Below are 18,612 nucleotides of genomic sequence, written 5' to 3'. Positions count from 1 at the left end.
GTCCCTTCCAGAGCCGAAACTCAAGCACTTTCGGTGGCACTTCGGCTGCCGAAAGTCCTCTCCAGAGACGAAACTCATGCATGTTCGGCGGCACTTTCGGCGGCCGAACCTCCCCTTCAAAGCCGAAAGTCCATACTTTCGGGGGCAAGCTTAGGTAGCCGAAACCACCTCCTTAGTATGTTCGGCGGCCGAACCATCTTTCGGCGGTCAAAACTGGGTTCCCCGTAAGATAGAACCCTGCTCAACTTCATGCAATCTTCCTCCAAACTTCTCAAACATGCAAACTTTAACTCTACAACACACCTATACTCAAACAGATGCATAAAGGGGTCCAAAACTACCTCAAAACCCCAACAAACATCTCAACTAAATACATAAGCAAGCTTTGACCACAAATCAACCAAAAACTCAACTTACCCTACACATGCATCTCTACCCATAAACCTCCATAAAACCTTCATCAAACATCAAAGAAGCTAAGGATCTACACTTACCTCTTGAAGATCTAGAGGAGATGTGATCCTAACGTGGAGATATGGAGAATCAAGCTCTCAAGTCTCCAAACTTCAAAACTTTTGGTCTTTTGCTCAAAACCTTCACAACAACATACAAACTCATCAAAACTTTGAAAGATTTGTAAAAAGCATGAAGATCACCCAAGGAAGAGCATGATCTCACCTAGGTCTGTGAAAATGGAAGAAACTTATCCATTTTACCGACTTAGGGCCTTTTATAGGTGGCTGGCCAGACCACCTTCAGCGGCCTAATGTGAATCCAAACTCATGCATGTTCGGCGGCCGAACTTTCACTTTCGGCGGCCAAACCTTGCATTTCTTCCTTGGCTCTTTTCTTTCAAAAACAACTTATTTCCTTTATACTTAAAACATGAAAGCATACAAAAAGACTTTACAAACACATAAATCTTACCCTTCTAGAGGATTCCGACATCCTGAATTCCACCGGAAAGTAGAATTCCGATGCCGGACTCTAGCCGGGTATTACAAAAGGTATCAGGTCAAACATAGTTAAGTGCTTTCGACCGCTAAAGTACCAAAACTCTTCATTTTTACAGGTACCTAGCTGGTATAACTGAAAAAGAAGTTCTACACTCGTTTTGATATGATTGTTGAGGCAAATGTACCGGAAAGCCACTAGAATTCTCCAGTTATTAGGATGAAACTGGGCAACCGAAAGCTTGTCCACAAAAAATGGGTCCATGAGAAATTGAAGACCCGCCTTCAATTGCTCCTAAAAAATAATGATAGTATCTTTAGTAAGAACCAAGTCATTCACGCGGACGCGTGGAGAAGGAGCAAAGATACGGAAAGCCTTCCGAGGAATTTGATAGGCATCATAGAGACGGTCTACATCAAGCTCCAAGAGGACGGATGGGGTCTCACTAAGCAAGTCATCTTCATTTCCCGGAGCCTTTCTTAACGTAATAAAGGGGGCCAGTGCTCGGATTGGGCCATCAAAGGAGGAACTAGAGGAAGAAATCCGCTAGAGGAAGAAGAAGTATTCCTATTCATATTAAAAGAAAGAAAAAAAATAAAAATTACCGTAAGGAGTATAAATCTGTAAAGAATAAAAATGGAGAGGAAGTTGCAAACACGTTTTTCTGAAAATAAAGGATCACAAGAGATAGCAAAAATAGTGCTTGGGGAAAAGGAAGGGCTTTTATAAGATAGTTTTCAGCGGTAGGCTTTCAATACAGTATGACATACAAGAACAGTCATCATTGCGGGGCTAGGTAGGCGACATGGCGAAAGCAGCAAGAAATCAATCTTAGCAGGCCACGTGCCCCGGACCTCGAGAACCTCGATCTCCTTCAAACCTAAAGAATTGAAGATCAATGGGGTCCTTTGATGTTATATAATAATCGGGCAAAGTAAGGTATGAGGTATCACCACAAAATAAGTCTACATGGCAAGGATAAGGTGAGTGAAAATTGTAGTCCATCCCGAGAGAAAAAAGATCCGGACACTATAAACACTCGGTACATCATCAAGACTCAGCCTTCTCTCTAACGGATGAGTCTCGACATGAAGTTATCGTTAATAGACACAGTCCAGTATATACTCATTATACACCTATAATCGCAAGATTGTCAACTTATTAGCTAATGATATCTCTTATTAAGCAGCCGACCACATCATCACCGTATTAATGGAAAATTTTATATTCATCACCACCTTTTTATAGTATAAAAGGAGAAATATCATAAAGACAAATGTACGTTATTCTCAAACACTAAAACTCTAAGAAATTTCTTATATTCTTTATATTCGTCGATCACTACAAAAAAACAGGGTATCAGTGACGGATTTTTCCGTCGCTGAAAGTAAAAAATCCGTCGCTGAAACTTTCAGCGACGGATTTGCGACGGACTCAAGTCCGTCGCTTAAAGTCATGTCGCTAATTTTTTCCGACGGATTGGGCGTCCGTCGGAAATATTAGCGACGGATTTCCGACGGATCTTAACTCCGTCGGAAAAATTTGCGACGGATTCTCCGACGGATAATTCCGTCGGAAAGTTTTAGCGACGAGATTTTTCGTCGCTAAATCCGTCGGAATATCTAAATTCATCCTATAATAATCCGTCGCTAATCTGTCAGAAATCATTAGCGACAAAAATTTTCCGTCGGAAATTTTAAAACATTTTAATAAATATTCTTTTGAATCCGTCGCTAGTCCGTTAAAATTCGATCATAAAAAAAAATTCTTGCATTTATTTAGATATTTCCTGTATAATTAAATAATTTATAATTAAGAATCACATTGAATATAAATCAAATATTTCATAATACTTAACAATATTCATAAAATTTAAAATAAATCTATAATATTTAACAATATTCATAAAATTTAAAATAAATTCATAATACTTTACAATGTTCATAAAATTAAAAAGAAATCCATAATACTTAACAATATTTATAAAATTTAAAACTAATCTATGAATTTGTTGAACCATCTGAATCTGCAGTTGTGTTATGCGGTGAAGATATATTTTTGTTCTTCAATGATTTCATCTGATCTTTTATCTGTTTTTCTATCTGCACTCGCATTTGCTCTTGCATTTGCTCTTGCATTTGCTCCATGTCTTGTTTCATTTTGATTCGGTTTTGCTCTAATATTTGTTCAACCTCCTCTAAAGAAAACATAGTTTGAGAAGGTCCTCCAGGATGAGCTGATGTGCATGAGAAAGATGTAGTTGGAGTTCCTGATTTTGCAATATCAGAGGATCCAAAACCATAAACTCTTCCTTTGCTACTTTCAGAAATTTCAATCCACTTATTCAAATCAAAAGCAGACGGACTCTCACAATTGTCATTCACATTTTCAGCAATTGCACTCAAATAAGCTCCCTAAGTAAAAAAAAAGAAAATATAATAAACATTTCATGAATCATACACAACTAATGATAACATAACAATTAAAAAAATAATGTGATAACATTAAATAAGCAAAAAGTAACTTACATCAACTCGTCGTGATTTTCCATCAATGTAAACACCTTGACTCCCCTTTTTTGTGTGAGTTGCACGAAATAGTTCAAGTTGAGTTGGTTGTCTACCCAACTTCTTTGCCTACAAAAAAGAAATAGTCACACAACACAAGATGCACGAATAATTTCTAGCCATCTATATAAAAATAGAATTGTATAAATAAAAGTAAAAAATAAAAGAGTTATACCAATCTATTCTCATGAACCTCCAATTTTATTGAACCACCAGAGTGTTTCGTAATAGTCCCATCTTTTTCTACGTTTCTATTTGCTTTACCAGCTTCTGATTTCTTTCTCCACTCTGGTGTACTCCAATAAGCAACAAGTTCATTCCATATCTCTGCCTCCATCCAATCTGGTCCTAAATTGTATAGATAAGCAACATCTGTCTTCTTGTGCTTGCGCAACAATTCGCTCCTAACTCTATTAAGAATGTCTCGCAATCTTTCCTTACCTACCTTTTCCCAAGCAATTCGAACCATACCTTCTTCACTCTCATCCCATGTATATCGACTCTACAAATAACAATCAGTGTTATGTAAATTTAAAAAACTTAAAATGCATATTATAAATTTTAGAATATAAGTTGTATTTACCCGAAAAAGTCCGAAGAGCTCGTCTTTTATCTTTAAAGGTATTTCTGACCAAGTTTTCCATGGAGCAGTGTAGCGCATCTTAATGTCATTAGTGATTGATCTAGTAACTGTGGAATCTAAAAAACTGCAATATTTTTTATATATAATGAGTAGTTGTAAGTAATAATACATATTAAATCAATAGCAAAAAGTTGTATATGACTTACACATTTCCTTTCAATCTAATCAATTGTCGATCAGAAGGGTTTGATGGGATAGGATGTCCCAAGTTCGGACCTCTAGTTCGAACTGATGATGATGAGGATGCGTTTGTTTGCCCCCCTAATGCTTGTGGAGTGTGCTCCAGTGTTTCCTCCTGCACCTGTACTGCCTCATCTGTTTCATTCATTGAGAGTTGCTGGCTATGTCCTCTACCTCTAGATGATACTGCTCTTCGAGGCATCTAAAAAAATAATTGTCCATTAGTTTCAATTAACAATAAAGACAAACAATATATAAAACCTTAATCAATATACAAATTCAACTCTAATTATATACTAATTTAAGAAATCAAACACACTAATCAATTTAACAATACATATCAAAGTAGAGTTGAATAAAGGCATGTAAAGTACACCGACAAAGCCAAACTATACATATCAAAAGTTATGAAAATGAGTTATAAAAAAAATTGAATAATTTTTCATACAAATGTTTACAATAATTAAAAAAAACATTAGAAAAGGAATATGTAAAACAAACAATACCTTTTCTTTTAAAGACCTATTAAGTTTTTTTCATGATTATAGTATTTTTTAAATTAAGCTATATTATTGTGTTGATTTAGTATTTTTTAGAAAATTTAAAATATTATTTTAGAAAAGGACCATTACTATTTATTTTATCTATTTGATTAAGACTTTAAGTATTTTATGTATTTGATTAAGACTTTATTTTATATATTTGATTAAGACATTATTATTTAAAATTTCCAATTAAATTATAAATAATAATTAATTAAATAATTTACTAATTATCTGAAAAATTAATTATTAAATTACTGTATATTTATCTATAAAATTTCATGGTTATTTTTTTTATTTTTTTGAGTATTTAACATGTTACCTTAAACTATTTTATCCTATATTTATCACAATTATATACTAATTGTTTTAATATTTTTTATAATTATTTTAAAATTTCATAATATAATTTTATAAAAATAAGATTTTGAATCAAAGAAATAAAATTTCCAATACATATAGTTTTTTCAACTTCTAATTATAAAAATTAAAGCAAATCAATTTAGTAATAAGTTTTAATTTAATATATTAAAATAAAATAAATTAAAAAATTAAATTTAAGCTTTCTGCGGCAGCCAGCTGCTGCGGCAGCCAGCTGCTGCGGCAGCCAGCTGCTGCGGCAGCAGCAGATTGAAGTAAGTACCTGGCAGCGGCGAGCGGCGAGCGTCCAGCAGCGGCGGCGGCGATTGCGGCAAAGAGAAAGGTGTCGGAGAGAGGAGAAAAGAGCAGAGGAGTGAAAGAGGGGCTGCTAAAATCAAAAGAGATATAAGGAAATTATTAGGGTTTTTTTCTTTTATATTTGCGTTTTTTCTGACGGATTAGCGACGGAATAAATTCCGTCGCTAATATTTTAAAAATCCGTCGCTAATCTGTCACTAATCCGTCAGAAATATAAATATATATTATTCGTCGCTGATCCGTCGCTAAATCCGTCGCTAATTTTATTTTTTCCGACGGAAGTGTTTTCCGTCACTAAATCCGTCGCTGATAGTCAGTTTTTTTGTAGTGGATACTAACTTCAGTTTCGAAATAACTATCGTGAGCACTCAACACCACTTCACGTTTTTTTCTTTACAAATTTTAACCAATCACAATACAGTTTTACTCTGATCACGTAATCCATCTGATTTATGCAACATCAGTTATAATTACACTAATAGTTCATTTAAAAGTCTCCCGATAATGATAATAATAATAATAATAATAATAATAATAATAATAATAATAATAATAATAATAATAATGTTTAAATTAACTTCAGTAATTGTATAAATCTAAAATTTATAATCCTATTTGCAGTAAATTGTAATGGATATAAAATTCTATAAGGGGTAAATTACAAATATTATTTTATATGTTTACTTGTTAAATTAGATTAGTTAATAATTTAATAATTAAATTATAAGGGATAGCTTTGTCAATATTATTATTCCTACTTTCCTCTTATTTTTATATATACTCTTTTTTTTTTTCAAATGTGCATTACACACTCTATTGTCACCTGTTATATTTATAATTTAATTATATAATATATTATAATATATTTATTTTAATAACTAATAAAATTATTTATTTATTAATATAATACAGCATTATTAATTATTTTTATATAAAAAATATATTGTAGTATTAATAGAAATAACAAAATATTAATATAATTAAGTTAAATTGATTCAATAATAGAAAAAAATTTTAACATTTGAATTTTATGAGTTAATAATATTAATAGAATTATGATCGTGAAATTACTATTTTTTAAATTAAAAATTGTAATAAAAATTTTGGTGCAAATTAAAATTATTGTTAAAAATAATGTTTAAATTAATTAAATATTAAATTTTATTATATTTATGTAAAAAATAAACCATATCGTTTGCTTTTCTTTTAACATAATTATATTATTTCAATTAATTTATTTTAATATTAACGTTAATAAATATTATTTTAATATTTAAATATATTTATCTAAATGGTCTAATATTTTAATATTACTATTGATCAAATTTAAATCCATTCAAAATTTTCTAATATTTGAAGTTTTATAAATTGTTTTATATTTTAATATAAAATCTACTAATCAAGTTAAATTTATTATCAGTTGTTTTTTTAATCTCATTTTTATAATTATATAATATTCAAATAATAACACATTTTAATATTTAATAATTCTAGTTAAAATTATCTGATATTTATCTTTAAAATTTAATCTTTTATTATTCATATTTATTTTAAAATTTAAATTTTTTATTAATATAAATAATAAAATTATTATCCATAATAAATATATTTAAATAAATTTGGAATGTTATGCTTCATTCCCACATAGAAAATTTAATTTTTATTTAACGTATTATTCACATTATTTATATTTATTTGTGAATTCATAATTTATTTTTTATATAATTTTTATGAATATTATACAGCAGATAATTTTAAATATGGATAATACCGAAAATAAGGAAATATTAGAATATATAAATATTATAATAAGATTTCAGAAACTCTCTTTAATATATATTTTTTTAAATTTTTTATGGTAGTCATTTATTTTATAACAATGTAAATAACTAATTTATTTCGGTTATAGAAAAATTTTAGTATAATAAAAATTAATTACCTCCATTTGATAAATGTTAAAAAAGACAAAAGTTTTTTGTTATAAAAAGTTCAAAATGATTTTTAAAAAATTATAGAACTTATTTGAATTAAGAAAAAATTAGAAATTATTTTTTATTTTAACTTAAAAATAAAATGGTATTTAACCTAATTTATGAAAATTAACTTATAACTACTGTATGCTTATAAGTTATTATTTAAAATTTTAAATATTTATAAGTGGTTGATAAGTAATTAATATGTATGGTAATAATTAATTTATAAATATTTATATATTATTAAAAAAATATTAAATAAAATATAGGGTGAAATTTTAAAATTACATAAAATAATAATATAGCTGAAAATAAAATTAAGCGGTGATTGGTCGACATGTAAAAAGATGAGGTGGTTGGTGTTTATGAGCAACTATTTCGAGACTTAAATCAGTAACTAATATAATAAGCGATATGAAAATGTTTAGAATTCGAAATTGATTTTGTAATAATGCATACTTTAATATCTGCGATTGTTAACTTTTATACGGTAAAAAGTTGAAATTAACTTATCATATTTTTTAAAAATTCTAACTTATCCTGATTAGTAGATAGAGGATAGTATAATTGTAGGTGTAATGGAATTTATTGAATTGTATCCGCTAACATAACTTTTTATAGAGGAGAGGACGAGTATTGAAAATACATCAAGTGTCTCGATATCCGGATTTTTTTATTTATGGGAGAGATTTTTATGATCGCATGTCCGCGACTATATTTTAGGATAACCACTCATAATTTATTTTAGATAATTATTGCGTTATATCAAATAATATAATAATTTACTCAAAACTACTTGACATGATTATGGGAGGTGTTATTGAGAAAATTAATATTTTAAAATACTATTTAACAAATATTTAAAATTATTATTAACATAATTTAATTATAGAATATTAAAATAACAAAATAATTTTTTTTAATTTTTTATTTTAAACGATAATATGTTTTTTTTTTTTTTAAAAAAAAGCACTTAAACTGATTACCAAGCACTTTTATAAACAGTAAAATGAAAGTTAATTCCCAATTTATTTTTTTAACTTATAAATTATACTTGTAAAATAAAAAAAATATTATAAACAAATAAATCAACTTATTTTAAAAGTTATAACCTAATTAAATTATTATTATTTATAAAAATTAAATATTTTAATTTAATTGGACGCGAAATTGAATCGCCTATTTGCACACCCAATAATCACTCCTAATAAAGCTAGCAGTGGTTTCACTATATAGTATTATCAATATATAACGTCATGCTTAACAAATAATAAATGTCATTATTATTTTTTATTTCATAATTTCATAAAAATAATTTTATGAATTAATTTTTCATACTTATTAATTTTTTTTTGTCATATCAATTAATTAATAATAAAGATATAAACCACCACAAAATTAATTGAGGTTTTGGTAGAGAAAAAAAAAAGTCAAAATGGCAGTTCATAATACATGGTTGTTGTGGATTTCTTTATCATTATCAATCAATTTATGCACTTACAAAATAATTATTTTTAATTTTTTTTAAAAGACCATTATCAAGGTAGAACATGTATGTCAATATCAAAAATATTATTTTTGTCTTCATAATAAATTTAAATTCTGATACTTGTGGTTTTCAATTACTTTTTTTTATTAAATTAAGATTTATTTAATATATTATTTATAATATAATATTTATCACATATTTCATATAAGTTTATTAAGAGATAAAGTGATATTTCTTGCGTTCACAAATTTAATCTGATAATAAATGCATTTGAATAACGTATTAATATATATGACTTATTTTTCGGTTATTTTAAAAAATGCGGCTAAAGTTGAGGGAGTTGTTGAAATTAGAAATTAATCATTAACTTTAGCTACTTCAAAAAAATTGACTTTCAAAAATGAATTTTTCATTGCTAAATTAATGACAACAATAGATTTTCTATCAAGTATAATTATTAATATTGATATGGTTGGACATCTTAATTCAGATGTTGAGTTTTAACCATTTCATAAATTGACATTTATCCTATAGCAATAAATATTTTACTATAATATGATATGGACATAAGAAATACCTTCAACAAAATATTCCACTGGATGAGTTAATATCTAATCATTATTAACTTTGATTAAATCAAATATTTTTAAATACACGATCAATTCCGCTTTTTATGAAAATAATCTTTACTATAGATGCGACTAGTTTGTAAATAATCAATTATCATATTGTAAAAATTGAATAGATTCGATCTATAGTCATTGGACCTCTTAAAAAAATTTATTATAGTTATCGAGTTGTTTTAAAGGATCAAAACAATCAATTATTAATAAAAAATTTTTATTAAATTATTTAAATAAGAACTTTCAAATATATCGTAAGCTAAACCTGTATCGACGAATAACCATTCCAATAGTAATTCTATATATATAGATTGATCAATAAAGCCACAAAAATCTAGCTAGAATTATAAGTCACATCAAATATACTTATCAAATATAATTATATTTTATGTTAATAAAAATAAAAAATATTTTTTATGCAATATACTAATCTTTGAATATAATATTAAATGCATTTAAATAATATTTGAAATTAGTATTAAATAAATACAATTAATAAATTTTTCACAAACATATATAAAAATTGATTTTAAATCATAATTTTAGCCTTTATTTATTACAAAAAATAATTTATATTTAAAAATATTTTTTGTGAAAAATATTTTCTGACAAAAATGTTTTCTGTAAGACAAATTATTTTTCATTATTTAATTTTAGTTTTAGAAATATAATTTATTAAAAAATTTATAAATAAAAACTTTAATTAAAATGTCAAAATACAAAATATAGATTTTTTTTCTTATGAAGAGAAAGTTATTTTTTTAAAAATGATTTTTATTTTATTTAAAATAATTTATTTTTTATTTAATTAAAAAAATATTTTTTATTGACCAAATTTTTTTAAATATTTTAAATGCTAAAAATGTAAAAAATATTTTGCAAAAAATATTTTTACCAAATAAATGGAGTGTTAACCACAAAACTTGTTTTTTAGCGGTTTGTGTGGAAACTATGATTAGATTTTCATTTTGGAGTGTTAATAACTATTAAATATTTAAATAATTTTGACTTTTTGAATGCTATTGGTCCATGAAAATTTTTTCTAGTGAAAAATTAAATTATTTTAAAAGATTTTATTTTTTAAAATAAAAAAATATTTTCTGTACTTTAATAATTTTATTAATATTATTGTATATAAATTTGTTAATACTTTAATATTTTAAATTAAAATTAAACAATAAAGAATTATTTTTAATTTTATCAACAAATGAAGAGTTAATTGGTAAAAATAAGCGGTTGTACCTAAAGATATGAGTTGGGCCACATTAGATTATTTAATTAAGTTGTTAAAAGCTACTGAAATGCTACCTAGAAGGTCGGCTATTTTGCCCTTAAACCTATTAGTTGGCTCTAGCATTTGTAATTTATAACCCAAAAAAAAAAAAAAAATAGAGAGAGTGAGTTCGAAATTTGAGAGAAAATTATGAAAATTAGCTCCAGTTAAAATATTTTATTATTATTTTAGAATCCATTTATTTTACTGAAATATTTTTTTATATTTTTAATATTTAAAAAACTTAAAAATTTTAGTTAATGAAATATTTTTTTATTAAAGAAAAAATTAAACTATTTTAAAAAATGATTTTCTTTTTTCAAAATAAAAAATTATTTTTTATATTTAAAGGATTTTATTAAAATTAAAATTTTTATATATAAATTTATTAAATAGAAATTTTTAGTTAACGAAATTTTTCTAAAAAAATAAATTTTTTAATTAAATAGAAATTTAAAAATAATTTATATTTAAAAAATATTTTTTATAAAAAATCTGAAACAAGCGGAGTAGTAGGGAGTGAGAAAAATAATTTATATTCGTGAGATAAGTTTTATTTTCGATTCATAAAAAAATATTTGAGTGTTTATGTGATTGAAATAAATTTATTAAAATTTTAGGTAATTTTGTTTGATTAATAATATTATTTAAAAAATATTTGGTAGTTTTTTATAATTTATTTTTTATTTATAATTATTTAATAATTTTATTTAATTCATTTTCGATTTAATTTGATTTAATTATTTTAATTTAATTTAATTTTAATTAAAAAAATTTAATAAAACTCAACCCAACCAACAATTATCACTATTATATTATTTTGATAATATAAAAAGATATAATTAAAATTGAAATATTTCAATAAATAAAAAGTGTATGGAGAAGTTGAACCGATCCAATTAAATTAAATCAAATAGAATTAAATTCGCTCGAGTTAAATTAATTTTTTTTAATTTAATTAAAATTTTAAGAGAATACTCAATGCAATTTTTTAATGAAAAAAATTTTATAAGTCCGCCTTGCTTCCATTTTAGGTATGAAAAGAAAGTCTATTTATTTTCGTTAGATTTCTGCCATACGATTTTGAGTCTCTCTCTCCCTCTTTATATCTATTCCAAAGCACAGAGCTCGAGCTCGTAGACATTAGCAAAAATGGTCGCAGAGCTCTCCTTGTTCGCCATTCTATTGTTTTTAGTTTTCTTCGCAAGAAAACAAAGGCACCGCCGCCGCCAGCTTCCTCCAAGCCCTATGGCTTTGCCGATAATAGGTCACCTTCATCTTCTCGGACCCTTAATCCACCATTCCTTTCGAGACATCTCTTCTCGTTATGGCCCTCTTATTTATCTCAGGCTTGGTTCTGTGTCAGCCGTCGTAGCTTCCACCCCAGAACTCGCCAAACAACTCCTCAAAACACATGAATTCACATTCTCTTCTCGCAAGCACTCTATCGCAATCGATCGCCTCACCTACAACTCCTCTTTCGCCTTCGCTTCCTATGGACCTTACTGGAAATTCATCAAAAAGATCAGCACTTTTGAGCTCTTAGGAAACCGAATGATTAACCAATTTCTCCCCATCAGAAAACAAGAACTTCACCGTTTTCTTGGAGTTTTCTACAGCAAATCAAAAGCTGGTGAGAGTGTTAATATCACTCAAGAGCTTATAAAACTATCCAATAACATAATCTCTCAAATGATGTTGAGTATGAGATCTTCAAGTAGTGATGGTGAAGCTGAGACAGTAATAACAGTTGTGCGAGAGGTAACACAGATTTTTGGAGAATTTAATATTTCTGATGTTATATGGTTTTGCAAGAACATAGATTTTCAGGGTGTTCGAAAGAGAGTCGAAGATATATATTTCAAGTACGATGGGCTGCTCGAGAAGCTCATCACCAGCCGAGAAGAACTGAGGAAGAAGAACAGAAGCAATGGAGTTGTGCATGAGGCCAGAGATTTTCTTGATATAATGCTTGATGTTATGGAGGATGAGAATGCTGAGATAAAGTTAACCAGAAATCATATTAAGGCTTTGTTTTTGGTAAGTAAATGAAATCATATTAAATGAATAATATTTAAAGATATTTATATCAAATTTATATATTTTAATATTTTGAATAATTATATTTAACCCTAAAAAATTTTTAGCAGTAGAATGCAAATTTTGTAGTGTTAAATTTATTTTTTAAATTAAATTTTGTTATTTACAACAAAATATATATACTGTAAACAATTTTTTTATATATAATTTATTATATAATATATCTCAATTTTTTTATTATATAATATATCTCAATTTTATAAGTTATTTAGCATATCACTATGAAAAATTATTTATAGAAATTACTTTAAAAATTAATCTTTTAAATGCATAAAATATTTATCAATAATAATAATAGTAGAGAATTTGACATCATTATATGTAATGATTTCTTTTATAAGTAATATTTTATTTTATTAATTTTCTAATTTGTCTATTTTTTTTGGGTCAAATTCTAATATACCTATGTAATATGTATTAAAAAGTAAAATTTATTTTTAACATTTATTGGAATAATTTAATTTTTTTTTATTATTGAACTAATACGAGGGAATGGTATGTTGGATAAAAACTAAACAAAATTTATTTTTCAGGATTTCTTCACTGCAGCAACTGATACAACAGCAATTACAATTGAATGGGCACTCGCAGAACTGATCAACCAGCCGAGAATTCTCGAGAAAGCTCGTGAAGAAATTAACAGTGTTGTGGGAAATGGCAGGATTATTCAGGAATCAGACAACTCCAATCTTCCATACATCCAAGCTATTTTAAAAGAAACGTTTCGACTACACCCACCAATCCCTATGATTGCCAGAAAATCAATTCAAGATTGCAAGATCAATGGGTACACAATTCCTGCAAATACGTTGCTATTTGTAAACATGTGGTCTATTGGAAGAGATCCCAAGTACTGGAGAAATCCTTCACAGTTTCAGCCTGAAAGATTCTTGCAATCCTGTAACGAAGACGATGATGTGACAAGCTCTATAGACATTAGAGGCCAACATTTTCAGTTGTTGCCTTTTGGGGCTGGGAGGAGGAGCTGTCCTGGAATTTCTTTAGCCATGCAAGCTTTGCCTACGACACTTGCAGCTATGATTCAGTGCTTTGATTGGAAGGTGGTTAATCAACCTGAAGGACAGATTAACGGTGATGATGATCATCTTCTTCTTGATATGACTGAACGTCCTGGATTGACTGCTCCAAGAATCCATGAGCTTGTTTGTACTCCTGTCCCTCGTCTACCTTCAGATGTTCTTGATCCAGTTTGTGGCAATTAATGGGAGATATCTGTGGGAAAATTATACTGCAAATAACAGGCTTTTAATTGTTTGATTATATTAGGGTTAATAGTTATAATAAAATTATTATATATGCATATGGATCCATTTTATTAAGTGCTTTGAGTGTATTTTTTTAATAAAAAAATAACTGTACTTAGAAAGATTCATATTTTCCGTTTGGATTATTAAGATTGTTTCTATCAAATTATATATAGAATGACAAGCTGAAAAATATTGGTGAAATTTATCTTTAATTTTTAAGTTTTAGAGATTTATTATTTAGTTTCTGGGTATGCCATTATTAATAAATCAGTCTCTACATTTTTAGAAACCTATTAAAACGTTTTTATCTTTTCTGTTCGTCAACGAAATAGTTTTTCGTCCTTTTTTTCATTAAAAATAAATAAAAGATGGGAGAAAATTTTTAAAATTTAATTTTGCCCTCAAATAAAACTCTTTATTTAGTTTCTGAATATTGCTATTATTAACAAGTCAGTTCCTATATTTTTAGAAATTTATTAAAATGTTCTTATCTTTTCTTATATCTATTAAAACTTTTTTATTGTTTCTTTTCGTCTATCAAATAGTCTATCGTCCTCCTCTTCAAAGAAGAAGAAAATAATGATAATGAAAAAAAAGAAAAAGATGATGACGATGAAGAAAAAGAATCGCCTCTTCATCTTCCTTAAAGAAGAAGCAAAGAAAAAGAAAAAAAAAAGAATTAAAGAAGAAAAGGAGGAGGAAGAATTGAAGAAAAAATTAGAGAAAACAGAAGGAGAGTAATTTAGTTTTTTATTATATTTTTAACGGCAGAAATAGATGGAACGACTATTTTATTATTAAAGAGAAAAAAATAAGAACATTTCAATCGATTTTTAAAAATGTAGAAACTGATTTGTTAATAATAATAATATTTAAAAATTAAATTATAGATTTTCTTTAAAGTTTTAAAGTTTTAGGGTTAAACTATGAAAGAGATATATTTCTTTTTATTAAATCCCAATTTTCATGTAGATTTTTAAATCCCCTTTCTCTCCTATCCTTCTGCAACGATTCCGACTCTCCTCTCCTCTCTTCTCTTATTCTTTCTCCATTTTATCCTCCTTCCCGATGCTTCAACATCATTATCTACGTTTGATCTCATTCATTTAACATCCAATCCAAAAGACACTTCCTAGTTCCTTCATCATCATATTTTAGTCCTAGTATAAATAATTTTTAGGGTTAATTTCTGCTGAATTTAAAATAATTAATTTTTATCTACCGAATTAAATCAAATTAAATAAATTTATTTGAAATTTTAAAGCTTTAATACATAAAACTCTCGTTTAAAAATATTCTATTAATTATTAATTTATTTTTAAAATTAACAAATTTAATTTTTTAATATATATTCAATAAATTATTATTTAAAAAACACATAACTATAATTTAAAATAGATAAAAGTCTATATCTTTGTGGGTGGAAAGAGCAAGATAAATTCATTAAGCATATTCAAAGTTAGAAATTATTCAATTATAATTAGTATTCAAAGTTAGAAATTAGTCAATTATAATTAATTTATATATATATATATAAATATTATTTTTTGTGTCTGACAATATTGGACATAGCCATCAAATGATGCATTTAGGTTAAAGAGACAATGAAGTGGGTGGCATATCCAGGACCCTCTATTTTTGGATGAACCTTAATCAAACACAACACTAACATTCTGTTTGGGTTGGTGGGAAAAAATAATAATAAGAAGAAAATTTTAAAATAAAAGGTATGGAGCAATTCCAAACGTAATTTAATATTATCTTTTATCCTTCTACTTTTAAAATAATTTTATTTATATACGTATTAAATTATCTTATAATATTGTTTTTTAAAGAAATTATCTTCTAATACGTAATTATTACATAATATTTTTTTAAAATAAAATTATCGATTGTATTAATGAAAAGAGTAATATCATTTCAAATAGAGAGACGATTATGTCTTTTAGTTATTAATTATATTTGTATATTTTAGTTAAAAACTATATAATTGTAAAAGATAATATAATTATTATTTTAATATTAATTTAACATTAGTATTATTATTTTTATTATTTTCTTATGATTGAAAATTAAGATTGCTTTTATTATGTTAAAAGAAGCAAAAAGGTATTTTAGTAATTTTATTTTTAAAAGTTGAGATTTGAACTTATATTAAACCAAAATTATGATGGTAATAAAATCAAGGTCTAACTAAAATCATATATAAATTATTTAAAATTAATTTTTTTAAAGAAAATTACATTAAGAAAGAACTACAATTCTTAATTAATAATAGGAGAAAAATATTGGAGTGGGATATTCCTTCATCTTAAATCAAAATTTATTTATAAATTTAACTTTTGATAATAAAAAAATAGAGATTTATAATTTAGTCTTTGGATGTTGCCATTATTAACAAGTCAATCCATATATTTTCAGAAATCTATTAAAACGTCCTTAACTTTTCTCTCCGTCAACGAAATAGTCATTCCGTTTATTTCTGTCATTAAAAATATAGCAAAAAACCAAATTGCCCCCCTTCTTTTCCTCCTCCTCCTTATTCTTCTTTTTCATTGATTCTTTCTCATCTTCTTCTTCTTTTTGGGTTCTTCTTTGATTCTTCTTCATTTTTTCTTTTCATTCTTCTTCTTCTTGTTCTTTTTCTTCATCATCATCATCTTCTTCTTCTCTTTCTTCTTCTTTTTCTTTTTCTTTTTTCTTCTTTTTCTTCTTCTTCTCCTTCATCATCATCTTCTTCTTTTTTAAAGAGGAGGAGGGACTATTTCGTTGACGGAAAGAAACGATGAGGACGTTTTAATAGATATTAGAAAAGATAAGAATGTTTTAATAGATTTTTGAAAATGTGGGGACTGACTTGTTAATAATAACAATATCCAAGGGCTAAATAAGGGGTTTTATTTTAGGGCAAAATTGGATTTTAAATTTTTTTTTTCTCTCATTCTTCATCTATTTTTAACGGAAAAGATGACAGAATGACTATTTCATTGACAGAGAGAAAAGTTAAGGACGTTTTAATAGATTTCTGAAAATACAGAGACTGATTTGTTAATAATGGTAATACTCAGGGACTAAAATATAAATGTCCCTAAAAAATTAAAATTTTGGTTTTAATTGTAAAAAATTAGAGTTCTAGTTAATTTATGACGTGGATTGTAGGAGTAGTATTCCGTTTAGATCGAAAAAATTAATTGAATTGAATTAATTTAAAAATTCAGGTCGATTTTTTATTTATTTCGGTTTGATTTAATTTTTATTTTTAAAATTTTCAGTTATTTTGATTCGGTTCAATTTTAATAAAAAAAATTAAAAAATTGAATCCAATCAATCAACGATAATAATATATTATTTTTAATAATATAAAGAGATTAAATTATAATTAAAATTAAAATATTTTAATTAAAATTTAAAATATTAAAAATAAGATGTAAAAAATAAAAAGTTCATTCAAAAACTCAACCAAATAAATTAAATCAAATCAAACTAGACCGATTCGATTCAAATCGATTTCTATCTAATATAAGTTTGATTCAATTTTTATAATTACTAAAATTTTAATTTTCAATTTATTCAATTTAGTTCGATTTTGAATTGAATTCACCGAATATTCATCTTACAACTTGGAATTAATTAAACTTAAAAATTAATTATTTAATTTTAAGATGAAATCTTGGGTAATTATATCAAAACTGCAGATTATTGAGTTTTTTTTTTTATTATTTTTTTTATTTTTTATTAAGGGATTGAAGTAATGGGACTCCAACCTGAATTTTTCAGATAAATAAGATACCTCTAATTATGGGAACAAATTAGGTGAGGCAGTTGATTTTCAATTATACAAGTTAGAAAGAAATCATCCGTCCAAAATAGGATTCAAAACAAAATAAAACCTTGTTATTATATAAGTTTAGTTTAATTTATTTTATAAAAATTAAATTTTAATTTTATATAGTTTCGTATCATAAAGCCACACAATTGCAAATTAATGAGAGGTGGGCATAAGTTGGTGTAATCGGTTTAAATCAAAAAAATCGATAAAACAGAATTAATTTAAAAATTTAATTCGTTTTTTATTATGGTTCGATTCGGTTTTTAATTTCAAAAGTATCAGATATTTTAATTTGATTTGATTTTAATCAGAAAAAATCAAACTGAACATATTAGTGATAATTATATATTATTTTCAATAATATAGAGAAATTAGATTATATGAAAGTTAAAATATTTCAATTAAATTTAAAATATTAAAAATAAAGTGTAAAAAATAAAAAATTTATTAAAAATTCATACGAAATCGAATCAAACTGAATTAGATCAGTTTG

The 18,612-nt window shown here is 26.0% G+C and overlaps 2 protein-coding genes across 2 annotated transcripts; one reads left to right on the top strand and one right to left on the bottom strand.

Moving 5' to 3' along the window:
- Positions 1-3,001: 3,001 nt before the first annotated feature.
- On the bottom strand, positions 3,002-4,651 carry LOC122723564. The gene is made up of 6 exons (XM_043956236.1): positions 4,311-4,651; positions 4,105-4,228; positions 3,697-4,023; positions 3,483-3,590; positions 3,326-3,368; positions 3,002-3,223 (listed from the first exon to the last, which is right to left on the bottom strand). Coding segments are annotated over exons 1-6 (840 nt in total). The 5' UTR covers positions 4,547-4,651; the 3' UTR covers positions 3,002-3,221.
- A 7,323-nt stretch (positions 4,652-11,974) lies between these two features.
- On the top strand, positions 11,975-14,303 carry LOC110613186 (cytochrome P450 93B2). The gene is made up of 2 exons (XM_021754197.2): positions 11,975-12,962; positions 13,556-14,303. Exons 1-2 carry the CDS (start codon positions 12,075-12,077, stop codon positions 14,243-14,245), a joined length of 1,578 nt encoding a protein of 525 aa, XP_021609889.1. The 5' UTR covers positions 11,975-12,074; the 3' UTR covers positions 14,246-14,303.
- Positions 14,304-18,612: the final 4,309 nt, after the last annotated feature.

Source organism: Manihot esculenta, chromosome 4 (assembly GCF_001659605.2).
Source record: "Manihot esculenta cultivar AM560-2 chromosome 4, M.esculenta_v8, whole genome shotgun sequence".
NCBI lineage: Eukaryota > Viridiplantae > Streptophyta > Magnoliopsida > Malpighiales > Euphorbiaceae > Manihot > Manihot esculenta.
Note: the sequence above shows the minus strand (reverse complement) of the source record. Positions and strands in the feature narration are given on the sequence as shown.

Bases quoted from the DNA above. Each gene is read 5' to 3' on its own strand.
- LOC110613186 (XM_021754197.2), top strand. From the start codon at position 12,075: ATGGTCGCAGAGCTCTCCTTGTTCGCCATTCTATTGTTTTTAGTTTTC. The intron at 12,963-13,555 runs GTAAGTAAATGA...TTTATTTTTCAG, and splicing joins ATATTAAGGCTTTGTTTTTG to GATTTCTTCACTGCAGCAAC.
- LOC122723564 (XM_043956236.1), bottom strand. From the start codon at position 4,546: ATGCCTCGAAGAGCAGTATCATCTAGAGGTAGAGGACATAGCCAGCAA. The intron at 4,024-4,104 runs GTAAATACAACT...TGTTATTTGTAG, and splicing joins AGCTCTTCGGACTTTTTCGG to AGTCGATATACATGGGATGA. The intron at 3,369-3,482 runs GTAAGTTACTTT...TTTTTTACTTAG, and splicing joins GAAAATCACGACGAGTTGAT to GGAGCTTATTTGAGTGCAAT.